General features: G+C 31.3%; 3 protein-coding genes across 3 annotated transcripts; all 3 read right to left on the bottom strand.

The window, feature by feature from the left end:
• Positions 1–364: 364 nt before the first annotated feature.
• LOC101488227 (leucine aminopeptidase 1-like) lies at positions 365–4,862 on the bottom strand. Its single transcript, XM_004507681.4, has 10 exons — positions 4,593–4,862; positions 3,884–4,298; positions 3,595–3,789; positions 3,266–3,491; positions 2,775–2,901; positions 2,393–2,488; positions 1,938–2,015; positions 1,258–1,318; positions 839–1,026; positions 365–666 (listed from the first exon to the last, which is right to left on the bottom strand). The coding sequence occupies exons 1-10, from the start codon at positions 4,788–4,790 to the stop codon at positions 538–540; spliced, it is 1,713 nt and encodes a 570-aa protein (XP_004507738.1). The 5' UTR covers positions 4,791–4,862; the 3' UTR covers positions 365–537.
• Positions 4,863–11,385: 6,523 nt separating this feature from the next.
• LOC101515272 (uncharacterized) lies at positions 11,386–15,563 on the bottom strand. The gene is made up of 5 exons (XM_004507679.3): positions 14,202–15,563; positions 13,487–13,544; positions 13,307–13,390; positions 13,018–13,159; positions 11,386–12,090 (listed from the first exon to the last, which is right to left on the bottom strand). Exons 1-5 carry the CDS (start codon positions 14,689–14,691, stop codon positions 11,719–11,721), a joined length of 1,146 nt encoding a protein of 381 aa, XP_004507736.1. The 5' UTR covers positions 14,692–15,563; the 3' UTR covers positions 11,386–11,718.
• A 1,961-nt stretch (positions 15,564–17,524) lies between these two features.
• On the bottom strand, positions 17,525–22,351 carry LOC101514950 (probable WRKY transcription factor 32). Its single transcript, XM_073363806.1, has 5 exons — positions 21,810–22,351; positions 21,637–21,689; positions 19,792–20,505; positions 19,522–19,676; positions 17,525–18,113 (listed from the first exon to the last, which is right to left on the bottom strand). The coding sequence occupies exons 1-5, from the start codon at positions 22,057–22,059 to the stop codon at positions 17,756–17,758; spliced, it is 1,530 nt and encodes a 509-aa protein (XP_073219907.1). The 5' UTR covers positions 22,060–22,351; the 3' UTR covers positions 17,525–17,755.
• Between the last annotated feature and the right edge of the window lie 610 nt (positions 22,352–22,961).

Here is a 22,961-nt window from a genome sequence, read left to right as displayed (position 1 = left end):
AAAAGGGGTGTGGGGGGGGGGGGGGCTACTCAATCAAACTAGGCTCCTCTTTCGAATTCAATCCCTTTTTCACATAGGAAGACGAAGAACTACAACTTTTGATCCCTTTTGCTTTCACTTGGATGGCTTAAAGCAAAATAAAAAGAAGATATGTTTCTTTGTTGTTGTTTTTTTCAAAAGAAACTATGCTTCTAAATACACACATAACACAACAAAAAAATACACATGACAAAACAACGAGATGCTTAACTGAATTATTGGCAAAACATGAAAACACAAATTTTTTTTTTTTTTTTTTGCATTGGAAAAACTAAAAGGTTGAAAACACTGGAATATACCTCAGCTTTCTTATTGGCAAAACATGAAAATACAAAGTTTTTTTTTTTTTTTTTGCATTGGAAAAACTAAAAGTTTGAATACACTGGAATATACCTCAGCTTACCACCTTTTACATCCACCATCAAATAATTTATTCATATAAGTAAAGCAACCCTAAGGAACCATAAAAACCACAGCATGATTTTTATCTTTTCTTAATTAAGAAGCATTTTTCAAAACCCATTCTACTAGAGTAGCAATGCCAAATCCTGTCGCTGAGCGCTTCTTATCGTTCCACACAGGACCAGCCATGTCAATATGCATCCATTGAACCTTTTCATCAACAAACTGCAACAGCAAAATTGATTCAGAAACCACCAACCAAAATATGGAGCGAAGAAATGGCAGAATATCATTTAGATGTTATTACCACTCCGCTCCATGGTACACAACTGTCCAATAGTTTTTGAGAAGAAAAATTCAAACAATGACATGATTGATATCATTATTAAGCACGTACCTGTTTCAGGAAAAGGGCAGCAGTGATAGAACCACCTTGTCTACCACCAGTGTTCACCATATCAGCCACTCCTGATTTCATTGATTCCCAGTAGCTTTCCTCTAATGGCAGCCTCCATAATTTCTCCCCACTCACTTCAGAAGCTTCCAAAACTTCTTTTACCAGCTCATCATTGGGTGAAAACACACCTTCAAAATAATAGGTTGCAGTAATAATCAGATGATATTTGACAGTTTTATCTTTCAGGTCCAGCCTATCCCAAGTTTACTTCCCCAAAATGATATAATTAAGGAGTTAAAGGGCCAACCAACATATTAAGGCTTTTGTCTGATTCTTACAAGCAAATATTGGTGTCTCTGTATATGATAATAAAAACCGTCAAATCCATACACAAATGATAGCTTTTACTTAATCTTTACCTGCGATTGATGGCCCAAGAGCAACTACGCAAGCCCCTGTTAGGGTTGCCAAGTCAACAATCTGAAGAAGAGTTGATTTCCCAGTTAGCATTATTCTAAAACCAAACCAAAACCATACACCTAAAGAAAGTTTTGAGCTTGTCTAAATTGATGCTAGAGAACAGACAACTGATGAGAAGTTTCAAATTACAGAAAAGGCTAAAGTCAGCACTTGTTCTGCAAATCTTGGTATACATAAACAGAATTTAACTTGTCCACAGATATTTTAAAAGAATGAGAATGGTCAATATTTCGAAGAAATGCTAGCAAAACCATCTTTATGATTGATTCATTTTTTGAAAAGTTAACTTAGTGAGTTTAATTTTCATGCACTGTCATAGTAAAAAGTTTTATATTGTCAGCCCATCACAATCAATTATTTATGTGGCTTTAGAAGTAGTTATAGTAAAAGTCAGACATTTCTAATGGTTTACACTGTTTTACACAGACAGTCTATATAAATTCAATCCTAATTTAATTTAGTTGCTTTGTAAATTGATTACTTTCATCACATTATTGAAAATTTCACCAAATCTATACAACGAAACATCAAATCAAATGTTCTGGGAAGGCAACCAAAATCAGTTATGATTTATAGGGATACTACATAGATATAAAGATGCAAATGCCTTGCTGTATACCTTTTCAACACCTTGGTTACAAGCATATACCAGCGCATCTGCCAGGGTAAGTCTTCCCTCAGCATCAGTGTTGTTAACCTACCCAAAAAGTTAAACCAGTGTCAAATTCCAAGTACATCATATATAAAAAAAATCAAGGTCAAATGCTACACAAGTTCTATTGCACAGTTTATAGAGACCAAAACTTCAATTCACGGATCTTCAATTGTGAGGTCATTGTATGTATATATTTTTACTACAATGAATTGCAATTTCAGTACTGATACAGACAACGATAATCAAGAGTAACATCCCAAAACATCATAAATGATTATAGGGAAACTTTCTTCAAATGGAAATAACTGATGCATTTCATTTTCATTCAGTGGGACAGATAATCATATATGCATCACTACTACATACATTAAGTTGAGTTTATTGTAAAATTAAAAAACAAATACCTAGTAAACCCTCACCTCTATAGTCTTTCCATTTGAAGCTGTGACAACGTCTCCGGGCCTCATACCTGTTCCACTGATCATATTCTCACAAGCTGCAACTATAAAATGAACCTGCATATGCAAGACTTTTATCACACCACAAAACACAATATCCACTAAGGGTTTTCACTCGACACAATATACACATCATATATATACTCGACAGCTCTATTATAAAAAAGAACGAATGTGACAGGAAATTTCACTCGTTTTTATTTAAAACAAACACATGATTTAGGAGATTGCATACTACATGACCTAATAATCCTTAAGCAAAGTCTTGACATAAAATTGAAGGACCAAAGATATTAAAGTAAAGGAAAAGGGGGAAGTATGGCCAATGACATAAGTGACTAACCTCCACCCCAAGAGGTTTGATTTGACCAAGTGCTTTTGCTGCGCCTAAAACTGCAGCTGAACCACCCATATCAAATTTCATGAGTTCAATTGAACATCCAGGTCCAGTCTTGATGTTGTAGCCACCACTAATAATATGCAAATAACATGATAAAAAGCATTAAGAAAAAAAAAAACTACTACTTCTTACATCAAACAATAAAAGAAAAGTGAAAAGGAATAAAATTCCTGCACTCCTTAATTTTCAAAAGAGTTAAAACAACATATAACTTTACCCATATAATTAGTATGTCACTGTGGCAAATTGGCAATGCATGTAGAAAGAATACATTGAAGCATCTACTTAGGATCTCATATCAAAGATTTATCAACCAGCAAAAACATCAAACCCAGAATCAAAACAGTGGGAAATAGAAAGGGGAAAATCCCATTTCAGATTGATCACTCTCTTATTGAGTTGTAGATAAAAAAAATAATGGATTAATCAATTACCTATCAAAAGTCAAACCCTTTCCGACCAAAGCCAGTTTGACATTGACAGGTCCACTCGGAGGTTTGTAACAAAGATGGATAAAATGAGGAGGATTTGCCGAGGCTGCGGCAACACCCAGATAGGACCCCATTTTCAATTCTTTACATTGTTCAGCGTCTAGTATTTTAGCAGTGAAAACATCACTGTAGGTGGAAGCAACCTTAGATGCCTCCTCTGCCAACACCCCTGGGATAAAAACATAGCCAAGTACAGATTAAATATTAGAGAAGCACACAAACATACATAGATACAAATACATATATAATACAATTTGAAGTGTCATATGAACCTGGTGTGAGAACATTAGCAGGAGAGTTTACAAGCTCCCTTCCAAAAATTATTCCAGAAGAAACATCTCCAGCATACTTGAGCTTTTTCTCCAATTCAGGTCCCGTTCCAAGACCAATAATGTCAATGGATCTAAGTGCTGGTTTCTTTGATTCCGACTTGAATCTTTGATCTTCAAATAATCCTAGCACAGCTCCTAGTACAATTCAAACCCACACATCAATTGTAAATATAGAAATCACAAGCTTACATTCAAACAAACACAACACCAAACAATTATAAATCAATACCAGACGCAATTGCATAAGCAGTGCTAAGCTTTGATTGTGAAGAAAGTCCTTCCGAAGAGGCAAGAACAATGGCAACATTGCTTGCCTGAGCAGACTTAGCAGCCGCCACAACAGCCTCACCAAGACCTTTGAAAAGTGCAGTAGTGGAAGGTGACTGTCCAAGACCAATCAAACCAACCCTCTTTGATCCAAGTCCTGCAATTCTAAGAATAGTCGATTGACCAACTTTACCAGAGAAATCCTCTTCAGAAGAAGCTTCAGCTAACAAACCACCCAACTTTGAGTCAATCTTGTTCAAAATCAGATTCTCAAATCTCGATTTTGCATCTCTTGTCAGGTCTTTCTCTGTAACACCCACTGCCAATATGTCTCCTTTCCATTCCGTCACGTCAACATCCGTAGCAGAAAAAGAGATCTTTCAGGAATTTTCACAAACACAAAAAAGGCATTCTCAGTATCACACCAATAAAACGAAAACATTCTAAATCCAATCAGGCACAACAATCAACCTCAAAACAAAATAAATAAACATTGAAAACGTAAATAAATTATATATTAAATAAAAAAAAAAAAGGTCCAATTAGAAAGAAGACCCCACAAAGAGAAAATCAACAAATCAAATACTTTTTTACATTTTTAATGTAAATGAAGCATTAAAAAATCATGGGCATGAAAAATTGAGGATGAAAAAAGAGTAGTGAATTTTGACCTTAGGGGTTTCGACGTTGGTGGGGTGAGTGAGACCGAGAGTGGCACGTGCGGGCGTGTGAGACATGAGCTTCCTCGTGGAATGATGATAACGCGTGGAAAATGAAGCAAAGTGAATACGTGAAGTGAGCTTAGTGAGAAAGAGAGAAGACGAAGATTTTGAGAAAGAAAGAACAATGGTGGTACCAATGGTCGCCATTTCAGTGTGGGAGAGTCTATCTTATTTATAATGAACCATCACATCTTCTTTTTTTATTTTTTTTTACAAGTGAACCATCACATCTTTTTTTTGGAAGGATGAATCATCATATCCTTGTTTTTCACTAATGGAAAAATGAATCATCCTTTAATATCGTTCTAAAGACTTAAGGTATAAAAATAAATATATCTAAAAAAACAAAAAAAAAATACTTTATGATTTCATATATTAAATGCACAATTTCCATTTTTTATGTTTACACTTGTTATTATTTCCTTAATTATAAAATTACTACTAATACTCTATCTATGAAAAAAAAAAAAGGATTTCTTTTATCTCAGTTATAAATATAAAGAGAGTAAATAAATAATTGACTAAAAAATTGATATATTTTGTCTCCACATATAAGATTTTTTTATTAAAGCACAAGAATTTATGAAAATAATTTTCAGGTTAAAGTCAATAATATATTTTTTAATTGTCCTTCAATGATTAAGTGAAATAAGTAATTGATTTTTAAATTTTTTATATTTAGTTATAAATACTTTGTGAAAAACTAATTAATAGAGACAAATAGCTAATAATATAACGGTTTTCATTGATGAGTGGTTTTTTATGTTACACCATTTATTTTAAAATATACTAGTCTGAATGGAAATAATTTTCAATAGTAATATGTATCTCTTATTTTCTCATTATAATTATAATTTGTGATAAATTTATTATTTATTATTTATTTAGTGTTATCTAAGTATTTATGTGTTTTTCAGAAGAAGACAAAAAATATTTATTTGTTGATTTAGTTTTTAAATTCTATTTTTCCTTCCTTTGGGGTACTAATGAGATATGAGTAAGGAGTTAACAGACTTTCGTGTATTTCTCCATTCCATATTAAATATACCTTTATCAGAATTCTTGATGTGCTCTGCCACATCACGTTTTTAATTATTAGCATTGTTTTTTTGTTTAAGTCAGAGCAATTGCTATTAATTATAAGAGAGTGTATCCTGTCCAAAAAAAACTATAACATAGTGTATACAAATTGAATTTGATTATTATTATTATTACTCAAAATTTGATTATATAATAATCACCCTTTTGATAAATTATTATCTGAATTAGGTGAAACAACTATATAAATAAATAGGGTCAATGATTTTAAAGTTGTATATATATAGCGCATAAGAAAATTTGGTCTATTTGTGTCAAAAAAATGCTTTTTTTGTTGGTGAATAAAAAATGGGATGTGTGTATAGCATTAAGTCTCATACTTGTATTTTGTCAGAAAATAAATTATCGTTATTTTATGGATTCATTGAATTTAATTTAATTTAATTTAATGTGTAACATATTGAGCCTTTTTATTTTACAAATAAGGTTTGGGATTCTTATGATGAAAAAAGGAAAAGTTAAGGTTAAAAAGAGAGATAATATGATTTGTAATTTTTTTTTTAATTTGAAAAATGATGATATTGTTATATTAAATACTATATTTTTAATTGAAATATAAAAACTCACAGTCATATGTGGAAAAAAAAGTTTTATAAAGTTATAATAAAAAAAAAGTTAATTTTCTATCAAAATATAAATTAATGTTCAAATTTCGACTAAAAATATATTCATATTTTTATTTAACCGTCTATGAATAAGATTTTTTTTCCACGAATTACCTCGAATATGTAATCTATAGTAATATATACAAAGTAGAATAATATTGGACAATTAAACTCTAGCAACTTAGCTCAATCAACATGTCCGTGTAAGCAAATTCACACTTGACATCATTTCCATAATCCTCTTCAAGTCATATTTACATGCATCTTATTAAGTCTAATTCAGTTACATATTATAAATAAAAATAAATATTACATCAGTTACATATATTAGAATAACAAAATTGAATGGCAATAATAATAATCTAATTATTAATAATTCTCAGAAGTATTGCATTAATAAACTTTTATACAATATTTAACGTTACAATCTAATTTAAATAAAAATATATTTTGGTTACATATTATTATAAATGAAAATGAAAATAAATTTTCCATCGATTAAAAAAGTTACAATATCTATAATAAGTATACAAAATAACAATTGTCATATGTTTCACTTTACGTTATTATGTAAAAATTAAAATATATGTACAACATTATTATTATTATTATTATTATTATTATTATTATTATTATTATTATTATTATTATTAATTAATAAGAATAACGTTACCATTTATCAAAATATCATTCATAGAAATTTTGGAAGATACATTTTGTAAAAGTTCTATTTTTTCTATAAATAGTGATTCCAAGATAATGTTAACACACACATACACACACCAGTCGACTCCATTCGTTTTTTATTCCAATTTGTTTGTTTTCAGTGTTTTGCATTGTTGTCTCTCAAATATGATTTCACATCTGAAATCTCTCGGAGAAAACAATATTGGATTTTAATTGTTCCAATTTAGATGGTACTAGATTACAAAAATCATTAACTTCAAATTTCTATTGAGTTGGTGTTTATAAATCACAAAATATGTATTTGTTCATTTTTAGAGTAGGAAGACAAAATAGAACCAAGACGAATACTTATTTACAAGTTAAAGAATCAATTTTAGGAAGATACTATATACAATGAAAAATCAGTTTTACAATTAACACAAGAAGAAGTGGAATCACATAAGCTCATAATACCCAAATATGACTTTGATGAAGATGGTAACTAATTAGTAAGATAGGAGTTAGTAATTAACTAATAGCAATAATAACTTTAATTAACTAGAAGGCTATTGCTCTTATTATATATATATATATATATATATATATATATATTCGAAAAATCCTTATTATCCTTTAATTCTCAATCAGAATTGTATAATATATTAAAATAGTTCAAATTGCATAGGGTAATTCTTTTTTATTCTGTCATAAAAAGTTTATATATTTATTTTTGTTTTTCTCCTTATAAAATCATCAGAAAAAAGGTTATGAGACTGGATAAGAAGAGTTCTCACCAACTGTTCACTTGGAAGAGTCCTGGTTTTTAATTGTTTTATTTACTAAAAAAAAGTAAATTATGGGTTGGATTTCAAAAGTCAAATAGTATAGGTCACTATTATATTGTTATTTTTTAATAATGGTCCCTATTGTATTATTGTGATGTCAACAAACATTCTATTGTTGTGAGCCAGCAAGATTTTGACGTTAAAGTTGATTTTTAAGGTGTTTATTCACCTCAATATTTTTACTTAAAATGTTTACAAAAAACAATATCAAATTGGAGTTTTTACTACCAAATCAAAATCAAAAAGAGCATCAGCCTCATTTTTAATGCCTTTGGGAACAAAGTGGCCTTTATATTTTGGGTAAAAAAGTGGCCATTTTATATTAGAAAAATTTGAGCCCATTCAGTTGAGCCAATAACTTACTTGGGCTGAGTCTAACTAAGAGAAGGTTGAGTCATGAGATTGAGGGGACACGCTGGGCTAAGTGCAATCATAGAAGTGGGGTGTATATTATATTTATACTTACAATTTTCAAAGTCTATTTGGTCAATAAGATAAGAATATCATGTTATGTTTTAATTTGGTGTCTGATAAATAAATATAAACTAAATTGCATATGTGATTCTTTAATTTAATTTTAGTTAATTTTTTAGTTATTTATCTTTTTCTTTTTTTTTCTGAGTTGGTTCTTTATTTTAATTTTAAGTGACAATTTAATATTTTATGTTATAAAATGTCAACATTGTTGTTCTTTTTTTTACAAAACTTCAAAAAAATCATCAAAGTTTTCAAAAAAAACTCAAAATTTATTATCATCTTCAATAAAATGCAAATTTAATCAAATTCATATCTTAAATCTTTAAATAAACTCATATTTTCATTCTTTATTTGATGTTGTTGGAGATGAAAATGAGTTTATTTGAATATTTGAGTTATACATTTGATGAAATTTATTTTATATTGAAGATGATTATTAATTTTATGGGTTTTGTTTGAAAATTTTGATTTTTTTTTTTATTTTTGTAAAAAAACAAAAAAAAAAATAATAACATTGTTGACATTTTAAAACATAAAATTTCAAATTGTCATTTAAAATTAAAATAAAAGACCAAATCGAGAGAAAAAAAATAAAGAATTAAAACGTTAACTGAAATTAAGTTAAATGACCGCAGATACAATTTAAGCATAAATCTAATATAATAAGTTACTATTGGAAAATAGTTTACCTAGTTAAATTTATAAAATATGCAATATTAAATTCTAACAAAATATAAATGTAAATTGAAAAATAATATAATTTAATATTAAATTTAAAAATAAAATCTTAATAACTAGTTCTACAAAGCATGTATGATTTTATATAAGAATATTTTTATCATTTTAAAATAAATATAATTTTTATTATCTTTATTTATCTTATCTAATAAATAAAATAAAATTATTTGATTAGTCATAGTTTAAATAAAAAAAACTTGATTTTTTATTTATTTTGTAGCTTTAAATATAAAATTATTTTATTACTTATTTAATTTTTTTAATATTTTTTGTTAATTTATAATATTTAAAAAGGTAAAATTATGCTCTATAGACGATAAAATTATACTTGTGATTGTGACTATCTAAGTCTGACCTATTTCTGGTTTTTGTCCTTTAAATATCAAAGATACACATTGTAGTTATTTTCGATAAATTCAGTTAAAAAAACACTTATGCTGTTTACGGAAATAAGAGCTTCTATATTCACTTTTAAGTTTGCATGAATGATCTCTAGTAATTATCCCAATAATATTAAACTGAAAAATTTTGCTCCAATATTACACCCCAACTCCTTAACAATTTATCATTGGTCATCCCTCTGTAACACCTTTCATCATTTTTTTAAGGATCTTAGAAAGGACAAGTTTCTACAAGAAAGGGTTATGATCTAAAGAAGAATGGGATAACTTCATTAGTTGAAATAAATTAAAAATTGCCCTATGAAAGTGAGCTTACAACAAGGGAAATCAATCTTGGCTATGAGGTTTAATCATAGTAATCTTCTAACATATTTTTCACAAGGACAAATTATTAATAGTGTCCCAATTTCAACTGCCATTAGTCTTAAATCCAATATTTTTTTCCAAAACCTTATATCTTGAATGATTCAACCATCCCCGTAATATTAATTTTCACCTCCTGCCTCACATTAAAAAATTATGTGATTAAGTTATACACGTAATTTTGACATTATATGTGATAAAATAATACAAAATAAAATATCTTAATTTTATAGTAAGAATTATTCAAAAATTTACGAATATTATTTAAAAAATAATTTTGCAAAGCTGTATATAGTTTATTATTTTCACATTGAGAATTTTGTTATTTTATATTATGTATATCATATTTTAGTATTATTTAATTCATCTCAAATATATGACATAGTTCATCTAAAATCACACAATTTTTTTATAAGAGTTTATCCTTTCTATGCTATTTTTATTGACTTTTTCTAATTTGGTCACAAATAGTAATTTTTTTTTTCCATAAATTTATGGGATTTAAAATTGAAAACCTCCTTCTTAAAGCTTACTAATCAAATTACAAAGCACCCGTTGTTGTAATGGAGATTACTCGATAAGTTACTATCCGTTTCTTGATAACGAAAAAGTTTTTTAGTTGTCATAATGGACAATAAAAAATTAAGATTCCTTACGTTATAGATTTTGCCTTCATATGCTTCTGTAGTTTTTTTTTTTCACACTAGACCAAACAAGCCATCATTTCCAAGGACTATAAAAAGAGAAACCTCCACTCCATTGCATTGACATTTTTCAAGATTCTGTAATTATAATAATTGAGTTTTTGTACGTGTATGAGCAAAAACAATAGGAACAATTTTTTCTTTCATTGGAAGAAGTAAATTACCAATTTCATTCTTGGTTTTAGTCCTCTTATTCTCAAGATAAAAATACTCTAATCATATAAAATTTAATCAAAAAGTAAGCAAAATCTGACTAAGATAGCACAAGTCAGGATTCGAACTAAAATTCCTTCATTCAATTTGTGGTGTCATTACTGAATTTCATTATCCACTTGAACCCAACTATTTGATTCAATTTCATACTTTAATTGAGTAATAATTTTTTCCCAATATTTTCTACATTTGTCAAATTTATTTGAGCAGTTTCTGATGTTATGTTAAAATATAGTAGCAGATACTGACCTCTGACAGAACCTGACAAAATGTTAAATAGATTGTTTATTATTTTTATTTCCTTAAGTTACCAAGTAGGAGAGAATGTAAAGTTGATGGATAAAATTGGTGGGTTTACTCAAATTGGAGCTCATGAAAACATTGCAGGTCACAAGCAATCATCTGCCACACAATTATCATTTTCAGAGCCAAAGCAATACCCCACCAGGTCACCACTGTTTGTGGAATCCAAAGCTAGCAAACATGTCTATGAACAATGAGAAGTCCTGCTCTCAAAGGGACAGGAAAACAAAAGCCACTGTTCTATCATTGTCATCCATCCATCACAAGTGGGGAAGGACTTAGTATCAATCAGTTCAAACTCTAGCTGGAACAACAACACAATGCATACATGAATGCAAAACATAATCAAATTTAGATGTTAATACTGTATAATCAAAGTCAGTTATCTATTACCTGCTGCCACTGAATCAGTAAAAGAAATTTCTAACCACTGATATTTTTTTACTGTACAAAAAATTCTACTCCAATTTGTTAAGGCTTTCCTCTAGAAAGCTTCATACAACAGCAAAGGTTGATTTAATTCAACCCTTCTTTGAAATTGATACACAAATTCCCCTCAAATATGAATCAACTTCAGGCTAAGTAGTGTACCTATTATGTCTACCAGATGAAATGCCAACACAATCATCATCTCAATCAACCAAGACAGTTGAGGCCATCATTCATTCTGAGGATAAACTCAAATTATCAATGGCAATGGAAAGATCAGATTCCATCACACTATCACATGCCTTTTGTTGATGATCAACATCTTTGATGGCCTTATCCTCCTTCCCTTCTGCTGCAGCCACGCATTCCTGAAATCTGAAACAACTGATGAGGTGGTCATTAGTTAACCCCGCCACCTGCATGAAGGAGTAGATGACCGTGGGACCCACGCCACGGAAACCTCTTCTCACTAGGTCTTTGCTAATAACATCGGCTTTGGGCGTTTTAACGGGAACCTGTCGAGGATATCGGAATTTGCTAACTATAGGCTTGTGGTTCACAAAACTCCAAATATAATTGTCGAACGACCCGGATTCTTCTATGACCTGGCATCAGTAAAACCTGCAAAAAGTTAGTTGCAATGACAATCATAGCTGCGGTGCAACTTGTGCAGAGTGCAATTATGGCTGAGTAAAATAAGGCATTGTAGTGTCAAATGTTAGGTGACTTAGGACATACCAGCTAAGTATGTTGGCTGGTTAAAGAATCCGAATAATTAGGTCTCACATCATTGTGGAAAATTAGAATATAGGAAGCTCAAACTGTACGGCAGAGTAATATCATGCTTTGTCCCAAATGGGTCATGCAAATTAAATGAGGACCAGGACCACAACCCAATTGTCCTTATTACATAACCTCCTTCATTAAATAATCATTAAATACCAACAAGTTATACAATTCATTCAATATCCCTCTCATTGTCATTGGTTAATTATATGACTTATAAATCTCAGAAAAAAACTCAAGTTTTATTTTTAGAAAAGGGAACAAAATTCATTAATTAACTAAAGAGAATTGAATTATCCTACTTTAAAATTTTCCTTTTATGAAAATTATTAGACTTACTTGCCTAGTTAGGTGTTACTCCAAAAGATCAAAATATAAAATAAAGCTACAATTTTTTTTTCAAAGGGAAAATCTCCAAATTTGCAAAACATTAAGTACTTGACTTTTTTCCTGACTAGCATATCTCCAGGATTCCACTTTATACATATATCATAAATAAGAAAAGTATAAAGTACCACATAGAACAGCTAGTAACATCACTTGTTTCCTGGACATGTTATCAAGTTCAAAAAGACCCAATATAGAACTATGGGTTTAGAATATTGCAGTAAAATACCACAAGCCTGTAATCTCTCGGCTTCAACTTCCAGTAGTACTTATCCAACAATTAGCAATTAATTAAGATCTAACCCAAGAAGGCACATTCCATAATGAAGGAAGCAAAAGTCATGAGAAAAGTAATCTACCTTCGATATTTGGCGTGCATTCTCGATTATTGCACGCAATTTCAAATCTGAAAGTAAGGAACTTCCAGTGGTTCCTGGTGCCATCATCTTCTTTTCATTCAATTTTGAGACAGCAACTGGATCAAAGTCAGCAAACATTTCCCTGCAAAGAACTTTGTTAACAATACTATGTGAACAAATCAAAGAGAAAAAATAGGCTACATATGAGGTACCAGTCAAGCAAAGGTGTGAGCCCAAAAATGGACAATAATACTAAAGAAATTCAAAACTTTTGCAGCGATAATAATACCTAAAAATGTGCCTCTTGCTTAGAATGGCTGGCCAAGTGAGTTCAGATAGAGCACTCGAAAGAACAAGAAGCTCAAACAGTTTCCTACATGTGATAAAGAGTGCCAAGCAAAATTTAATCAATGATACATTCCTTTTCCAACCAACTTAACAAGACTATTTTTAGTGTACAATAACATACTTGTCATCATGCACCGGAACTCCCCATTCTTCGTCGTGGAAAGTAGCATAACATGGTTCTAACATCAACAAGAAAACTTAGTCAGGAAAACAAAGCTTTGTAAAATAGCCAAAGTAGTTTAGAACTTATAACATGACTTGTGCACATTCATCTTCAGTACCATTGACCTGTATCAGGTTCATACCGTGTACTTCTCTTGGAATTCCCAATTTTCTCTTCAATCATAAAATACATCAACTAAAATCCATAATAAGAGACACATGTCCATTGCATGTTCTATCCTACTGGCTACAAACTCATTGCATCTTTGAATATATGAAACACAAGTAAATGAACTTAAGAAAAAGAACTAAAATATATTATAAATTATAAAATTAATATACCAGACTCCATTCTTATTCCCATTTCTATATGGAAATCATGTGATGATGTCAAAATCAAGTTTATACTTTTAACGTAAAATCTCAATCTTCAAGGACCGAATCTTTAAGTTATATGAGTCATACAATTCACAATATGTCAATATCAGCTCAAATGCATGCAAACACATTGAAGGAAACCAGACGAATCAAATTAAACTACAACGCCTATATTCGTGAAAGCATTTCAGCATCCAAAGGTATCATGAAAACATAGTATGCCTATGATGTTTTACAATCAGTATAGCATGCCATCTTAAGAATTCAGGGAAATAGGAGGAAGTAGGGGAACAAACCAGTATTAGGAGTGATCCAAGCACATCTCTTCTGGGATTGTGCACCATCACGTGGAGGAGATTCCAACACACCATCAGAAACAACACTTCTAGGTTTCGACACAGACCGCTTCCTTGTAAAACCATAGCTATTAGACCGAGTCAATCTTCCAGTAGAAGCTCGGCTATGAAACGAGTCAGTGGATGCATCGGAAGAACATGAAGCATTCATAGACAAATTGGAATGCAACAACTGCTCGTGTCGGCGCAGCACTGAAGAAACACTAGCAGAATGTGACTGACGAGAGGAAGCGACAGGTGAAGACAATTCACAAGCTTTCTTCTCTTTAGCCAAATCAACCTCCCTGCTCAATTTCTCAGCCTTCCTCAGTGGCTTTGAAGAATCTTTCCTAGAACTATAAGAACCTGTCTTATTTCCAGCAGGGCCAAACACAGGCCTTGCTTCTGAGTCAGCAACATTCATAGACCTTAATCTAGGACCTCCTGACATTGACAAAAATCTTTCTAATTTTGGTTTCACAACTCACCAAAAAACACAGTCACCTACCAATTTCTTCTTTTTTTTCTTTTAACCTCACCACTCACCCTTTGAAAACTCTAATTATCAATCAGCTACTCATAAAAAATCCACTGAAACCCTCACTAATTTATTACAGTTGAAAGCTAAAGAAACATAGAAAAAAATGATCAATTTCGAACATATAACAAACACCTGGTGCACAGTGAAGTGGCCCCAAGAACAGATCTTGGATTTTCAACCTCCAAAGTGAACTGGGTCTCACTAAAATTCTTCAAAGCCAGAAAAGCCAGCAATTTGAGAGCCAATGAGAAACGAGAAACCCATTTCTCTGAAACCCAAAATGCGAAAGCCAGAAAAGGTTGAAGCTGATTGGAATTAGGAAAATAGGTTGACTTTTTTGGAGGAAGATTAGGGTTTAGGTAGAGTTGTATTTAGTTTGGAAATGAGCTCGAAAGAACCTCGAAAGGTCAAGATTCCGTTGTGCATTGCAGAAAAGAAGAGTACACTTCAATGCAACCTTAAAAAGCTGGTACCATGCTACTTACACATGTTCATTGCACAGTGCTCATGTTTTTTTTTTTAGGCAAAGTAAATAACAAAGAAATTTCCCGAGAAAATGCTGGGGAAAAAAGGTGGAGTGAAAAATAACAGAAACGTGGAAGAATGAAGAGAGAGAGGGAGAGAGTGGGGTTTGATGTTTTATTTATGTTTGTGGGTGTTGGGTTTGATGATTTGATGAAACAAAAAAAGCAAGGTACAAAGGAGTATTATTAACAGAAAATATGTGAAGGATGAAGATAGAGAATGAAAAAGGAGAGTGCGGTGAAAAGAAAAACAACAACAAACAAACAATGGGTTAATTTCAGCTTCAAATCCGCTTTCTGTACTACCAAACTATTTTTCATATAAAAAAATATTACTTAATCTCTCAAACACATCAGGATTCTTTTTTTACTAAAAATATATTATTCAAATGTTTAATCGGATGAATAGGTAAATAAACTTTTAATACTTAAGTTCATGGCATAAAATATCTTTAAAATGAAATTATTGACAATCACATCATTCATTCAATTTATAATAAATTAAAGTGTAATATATCAATTTAAATTAAATAAACATACAAAAAAAAAAAGATAGGACGAAGTAAAACAACATTGTACACATATTGAAAAAATCACGTAAACATACAAAAATAATTAAAAATATGAAAAACCATTTATTTAGTTAAGTGAGATAAAAACTATGGATAATTTGAAAATATAAAATAATAATAATTTCAAATCATTTCTCTGTAGTGGATGAATAAGAAGGAAGAGAAGAGTCAAAACCTACTAGGGCATTAGAGGCAAAGAACCTAAATTTTTTTTTTTTTTTACGGTGTTAACATTATATCCTTGTTTATCTCAAATTTTTTTTTGTCTTACTGTTTTATCTCAATTTTATTCAACATTTATTTGTATTTTTAATTTTTTTTAAAAGAAACTAAAAGTGAAGACTATAAAATAAAAGTATAGATTTGAATTAAACAAAAATTTATATAGAGATTAAAAATATGATTAATTCATTAATAAAAAAAAACATATTTTAGGTTCTTCACACTAAATTGAAATAAAAACATATTTAATTTTAAAAATATTAAGTTTAAAATTTGGAACATGTCTCTATTTTGAAATAGATTAAGAATGCGATTTTCTCATAGAATAAATATTTTTGAAAATTTGTGTCTAATTGTTACAACTTTAAAATAAAAATATGAAAATAAAACTATTTAAAATCAAAAATCATTTTTAATAACCTCTCAAAAAATTAATTTTTACAACGATAAAAAATACACAACAGTTTCTCATTTTCTTAAAAATTTGTACAATGGTGAAATAATTTCCAACTCCGTATATCTTTTAATATAAAGGACATCATTGCTATGTGGGTCGTTCGAATTTTAAGAAAATATAAACACCTTAAGCAAAGTAGTAAGGAATTTGATCTTTGATTTTTATATATGAAAAACTCCATTAAGAGGGATGAACTCTCCTCACATACCCACAGATTCACTCGGTATGAAAAATAACATCATTTTTTTATTTTAAAACCACTTAAATAAAATTCATTCAGTTATAATTCATCTAAATGCATCAGTGTGACTTTACCCTTCCATCCCCTCCAAGCATAAGAATTAATAATTTAATGATAATAAACAACGACAAGTAAACGTTTCTCCCTACATTTGTCTTACGTGGAATGTGTTGTTGAAAATTCAGAAGAGAAAAAATGTGTTGTTGAACATTCTAAATAAATAAATGAGGAGTAATACCATAGATAAAACAATCAATAATGATAATTCTAAGATAAGTTCTGATACCCATGTAAGCATAAGAAACACCCAAGTTTTGTCGACTGCCCAAACCAACCACCAATCACCAATATTCGTCAAATCATTAATCTCCTATTATTAACCCTTGTTACCAGTGTTAGGAAGAGTTTGACAAAAGGGAATAATATGACCAACTTTGGTATAAGAAACAAGGAAAATAAACAGGGGAGAGAGATAAAGAAAAATCATGAATACACAAAAAATTAATCTGTCCAAATAATAATAATAATTATAATAATAATAAAGTAATAAGGTGGTTTGTGATTGGAATCTATTATACCTTCGCATGCGATACTTCCTAGTCCATTCCCATCTCAACAATTTTGTTCAATACATGCTTGGGCAGTCTTAGCCATCATCATTATATCGAATCATTTGAGTGGAAATGATAACACTGCCATAATATTCTTATCCTCATGACCATGAAAATAAATGATGCCAATCAATTCTATATTCGTTCCACTACTAGTAAACTGTTTCAGACAAGCTGAACGGGTGTACAAGCAAATACACACAAACTGTTTCACTAAAGCCTAACGAGAAGAAAAACAAGAAACAAAAATAAAGGATAAACACAGGGAAGCTTCGAAATTACAAGAGACCGGCTAATTAATTAATTTATATAGTTACAACTGCATGGTTGGTTTCTGAAAGATTAATTCAGCAAGGCTTAATTTCGAAACCTATACTCAGAAGCGTTCGAGCTGACTCTATTGCTTTCTCACCCCCGAGGTCCATGGCTTCCCCAGTTAGTTCTCCTTCCGTGTCCACTGACCATTGAGTAGAAATTTTCTGGTTTTGAGGCGAACCCGGCTTCGTCAACTGCAAATTACTCATGGAGGCAGGTGCTGCAGCAGCCACAAGAGGAGCGCTTGGTGGGCCATGTCGTTTCTTGGGCACAGGAGTGTCATGATCGTGTACCCCCTTGTAAGTTATGATTACAGCATCTGAGTTGTCTACGGCAGTCTCAATGTGCTTTCGGACAGGACATCCAGCAGAAGTGCATCTATAGTAGTTTCTGAATTCAAGCAGTAGATCAGAAGAAAAGGGAGTTATTTCAGTTTCGATGGAAAACTAAAGAGAACAAAATAGGAAAAACCAGCAGTCCCAAAAGGAAAAAAGTGGGCTTTAATATAATTCATTAAGACAGAAAGAAAAAACACAAAAAAATCAGTTTGGCCAATTATTTTTGTTTGGACACGTTATCTTGAAGATCCAGTTTTGTTCTCATGGATATATGATGCTGCCTTGATGGATGCCGAATTTTGTAGAACAAGAGATGGAAACATACACATCTCAGTCAGGGGCAGATCTTTTAAGGGATAGGTGGGAGCCATGGCTCCCCTGAGTTTTTTAATTCTTTATACAATTAGATTGTAGCATTATTGGTGGTATCTTACATGTCTTATGTTTTCCATATCTATCATAGAAGTTTATGGTGGTCTAGTGGCTAAGCTGGTTTTGCAAGGAGGTGCCAGGCTTGAAATCGGCTCCTTTTAAGCGAAAAAACAAAGGGACTGACTACTAATACGCTACGATAAAAATTACAAATTATTGGTCCAATATATTTACATGTATATTCCTTAACAATTTGGCCCTCTCAAAGAAATCATCCGTGCTCCGCCACTCAGTTTAACACAACATTTACCAACTAACCTATAGTAATTTTACTAAAACTTCATTTATTAATTTGACACTCGGTCCATATTTGTTTTAGCTTAACTTTAAAAAAAAAATCAGCTTTTTAGCTGAAAGGTCTCTTTGCAACATTTTATCATAGACATTCTAAGAATAAAATAAGCTAATACAAACATGGACAAAACACAGGTGCCTTCAAAAAATAAAAAGTTGCAAGTTTCATTTATGTAGTCTACAAATTTTCATGAAAATCAAAAGATGTGTGATACTTCATCAAATGACTTAAATTTAAGGTACAATGTATTTTTAAAATAAAAATAGATGTCAAGTATAAAATAACATTAACATATGTCCATTGTATCTAGAATTTGGGGTGCATAAGGGTCTATAAAGAATTATTAAAAGGAGTGAAGATGACAAGAGTTATTTAAAGAGTAAGTGGATCTCCACTCGTATAAACTTATGGCCACTATTTTAAAAGCTAGCCAAAGTAGGGGACAAAAAGGGTCCCAGCATGAAATAAGATCTTGGCCTCGTTGTCATTCTTCAAACTGCATACAAGAAATAAATGCAGCTTGCAAAATTTTATTGGACTTTTTAATTGTTTGGTTTATTATTCAAAAAAATTAAACACAGTTTAAACCCAAATACAACTTAACTTTCACAATCTTCAACTAAAGATACTGATTATCAACGCAACAAAGATTCATATTGAGAACAAATTAAACAAAAGAAAATAAAATAAAACAGAAATTACGAATACTTGGCTTGTTGGTAAAGGCAATTACCTAGGATGTGGGTTCCCCTTCACCATTTTCTGTCCATACTTGCGCCATCGGTATCCATCGCCTGATATCCCCACATCCCCTGCTGCATGTATGACAAACTTGGGTTTCTTTTCAGGTTTTACATGAGAATCAGAGTGAATTATGTCGCCTTTCTCCTTTCTGGTTATCAAATTAAAGGAGAGAACATAAATTATTATATCCTGCCACAATTAGAAGAAAAGGCTTATTGTCTTAGCTCTATCTACAAATAATATGATTTCATATGCGAACTTGCCTTCGTTTAGGCTCTGGCTCGTGTAGATGTTCCTCATTCAAACTAACTTTACCATTACCATTGATATTAGATGAGTTTTGCGGTTTCTTGTCAGAACTGCAAGGTGCTTCTTCTTGAGCTTTTGAAGATATGGATGGAGTGGAATCCTTCAGAACTTTGATAGGCTTCACTAAAGCACTGTTCTCTGTAGTAGGTTCGTTGGAAGACACAAATTTATTTTCCCTAATGGAATTAGTCTTCCGCGGGGGATCATGACTGTGTTCACTTTTATAAACAGTCTCTATCACATGACCTGAGTGATCACAGCATTCAATTTTCTTAGCACAGCAGCTTGATTGAGTACACCTGTAATAACTTCTAGAGCCTGTAGTAGGACTCTTCACTTGCTTCTGACCATATTTCCGCCAGTTGTATCCATCAGATGCTGGTGTCCTTGCAACAGAAACAGAAGATAAGGCTTTACCACCAGAAGGATTTTTTTTGCCTATTTCTGGCACAGGCAAATTACTAACGTTCGGAGTAGACATTTTCTGTATTTGAATCGTTGAACTAGGAATAGATGATAAAGATTTTGTAACTGAATTTGGCGATAGTTCAGATAATGGAGTTGCACACACAATCACTTGAAGCTGATTTTCAGTTTGAGTTGGAGGTGTCTGGGCTGCTTCTCTTGCCATGATTTCCTTCTCAGGAGGTGTCTGGACTATTTCCTGAGCATGAAATGTCCTATTTTAGTGCTTAAAAAATCAAATACATTGGGATGCACACAACATGCAACTTTTTTATGCTTAATTTGAATGAAAAAATATTGCATTGTGTCAGGAATATTTCTTTCAAGAAAACCAATCATATATTACTATGAAGCCTTGTTTGTTGGATGAAAGCTCAACACCACTAAATGCACCAGCGGCTAGACATTTCATACGTATATCAAATACCAGTGTTAAAATTCAGAATTGGGCAGTGTAAACAACTGGATAAAATAATCTTAAGAATCTTCACAAACATCATACAGGAGTTACAGAAAACTTCAAGTCTAAATTTTGGAACTAGTCTATCATTAGATGCAGCAAGTAAATCAGCTTTTATGGGATTTTAGATCACTTTGTAGCATTAGAGCTTGGACGTTGCATCTCATTTCTATTAAGAATTAACTAATTGCATTCCTCCTTTTGATGGGATCAGTCAATCTGTATACTGAGAGAAGCACAAATTAATGATGAAGCAGAAGCTTCTAAAGGCTTTAAGGAGACAAAAAATGGAAACATAAGTCGCACAAAGTCTTTATGTAGAACAAGTTCCATAAGTCCTAATAACAACAACCAAGCTTTATCCCACTAAGTAGGGTCGGCTACATGAATCAAACGCCGTCATAACATTCCATAAGTCCTACACCTAGCTAAAATTATTTATTGTGAGAGCATCATTTAGCAATCATGTTAAATCCAGATTTTAGTGTTAGTAAAATATAGTATAATCAATAAAGCATAAATTAATATTTATATCTGCATTGTTCTCAGATCCAGAACATAAAGGAGAATAATTAATGCGTTCCAAAATTTTCAGTCGACACTACACACATAAGAGTTACTTACATTCAAAACTCCTAATAAAAATTCCCAAGGTCGAGTTTCCCAATTCTAACCATGGACTAAACCTAAATCACCGACTCCCACAAATGATCAAGCAAAACAGAAAGAAAAAAAATCAACTCAGACAAAATTAAAAACCACAAAACCGTGAACGATCGCACGAAAACGAGATTTAAAAAACACTTTCAGTAAAATATTCTAATAGTATTAATATAATAATCAAATTTCCTACGATAAATTCTCTCTAACCTTATTTTCAACTTTGTCATCTGAATTCAGCATATTAGGGCTCACCTTCAAATCTGTGACATGAACCAAACAATTCATTATTTTTTTATTAAAAAAATAATAATAAATATTTAATTCGATGGAAAAAATACACACAAACAGAGTAACTAACAGTCGTTGAAATTGAGTCATACCGAAACTTTGATTCTGCAAAATTGAAGAGGGAAAATCAATTAGGGTTTCTGAATTAGGTTCATTAGAATTGCCTAGCTGCGACTCGGTTGCAGGCGGTGATTCACCGACTCGTTCCTCTATCTCTTCAGCTTTTTCTTCTTCTTCTTCTTCTTCTACTTGGTTTCTATCGTAACTTTTGGAATCGTTTTCTTTCGGAAGAAGCTCAGTGGGCCCCACTGGTAGAGCTTCGGAGCCGCGATGCTCAGTCATGGCGAAGTAAAAACAGAAAGCAAAGTTTGAAGACGAATTCTATTTGTTATCGTTTAGAAAATCGAAACGAAATTCGTGTTTCACGAAACGCAACGGTTTATATGTGATGGTGCATGTATGTTTGACTATCGTTGACTGGAGTCACTACTCACTCACATCACACTACTCAGGTGTTTCTCGTTCCTTCTCTTCTGATATGTTAGTTCTCGTACCAGGTAACAGTCACCGTTCGTTTCCCCGTTACTAGTTCGCATTTCCGTTTACGCCGTTAGTTAGTCTTCTAATGTTACTGCTTTTCTTTTTTTTTTTTTGTGATAAATGTTACTGCTTTTTTGACTCGCGAAACTGTGTGTTTTTATTTAGTTTCCCTTTTACTTTTTCAACATCCTACGTGGACAATCTCTCTGCCATTCTTTCCCTTTTTTTTGGTCTCAAAGGTTATTTTTTAATTTTTAAGTTGTGTACTATTTTTATATACTACCTCAGCTTCTTCTTATCAGAGGTCTGTAGAACATTGGCACACGCTAAATTAGGGGACGTTCCAAGTGTTTTTTTTTATAGTATATCTTAAACTTTTTTTAAATGTATTAATATTCTTAATTTGTATACTAATCATTTTAAAGTAAAAGTTTTTTTCCAATGTAAATAGAGACTATTTATCCATCATTATGAGTCTACCGTAGATTACCCAAAGCTACCACTTACTATTAAAAATTTTAGAATATTAAATATGATGTTAGTATTTTATAATTTAGTGATTTTAGAAACTTAATACGTTTGGAATTGTTGATTTTAAAATTTTATTGTTTATTAAAATTTAATGTGGCGTTGGGATTTTAGATTTTAAAAACTAATATAAATCGTTTATCTATTAAGTAATTTTTTACAGGATACACAAGTAG

Source organism: Cicer arietinum, chromosome 7 (genome assembly GCF_000331145.2).
Source record: "Cicer arietinum cultivar CDC Frontier isolate Library 1 chromosome 7, Cicar.CDCFrontier_v2.0, whole genome shotgun sequence".
NCBI classification, from domain to species: domain Eukaryota; kingdom Viridiplantae; phylum Streptophyta; class Magnoliopsida; order Fabales; family Fabaceae; genus Cicer; species Cicer arietinum.
This window is presented reverse-complemented; position numbering and strand designations above follow the sequence as displayed.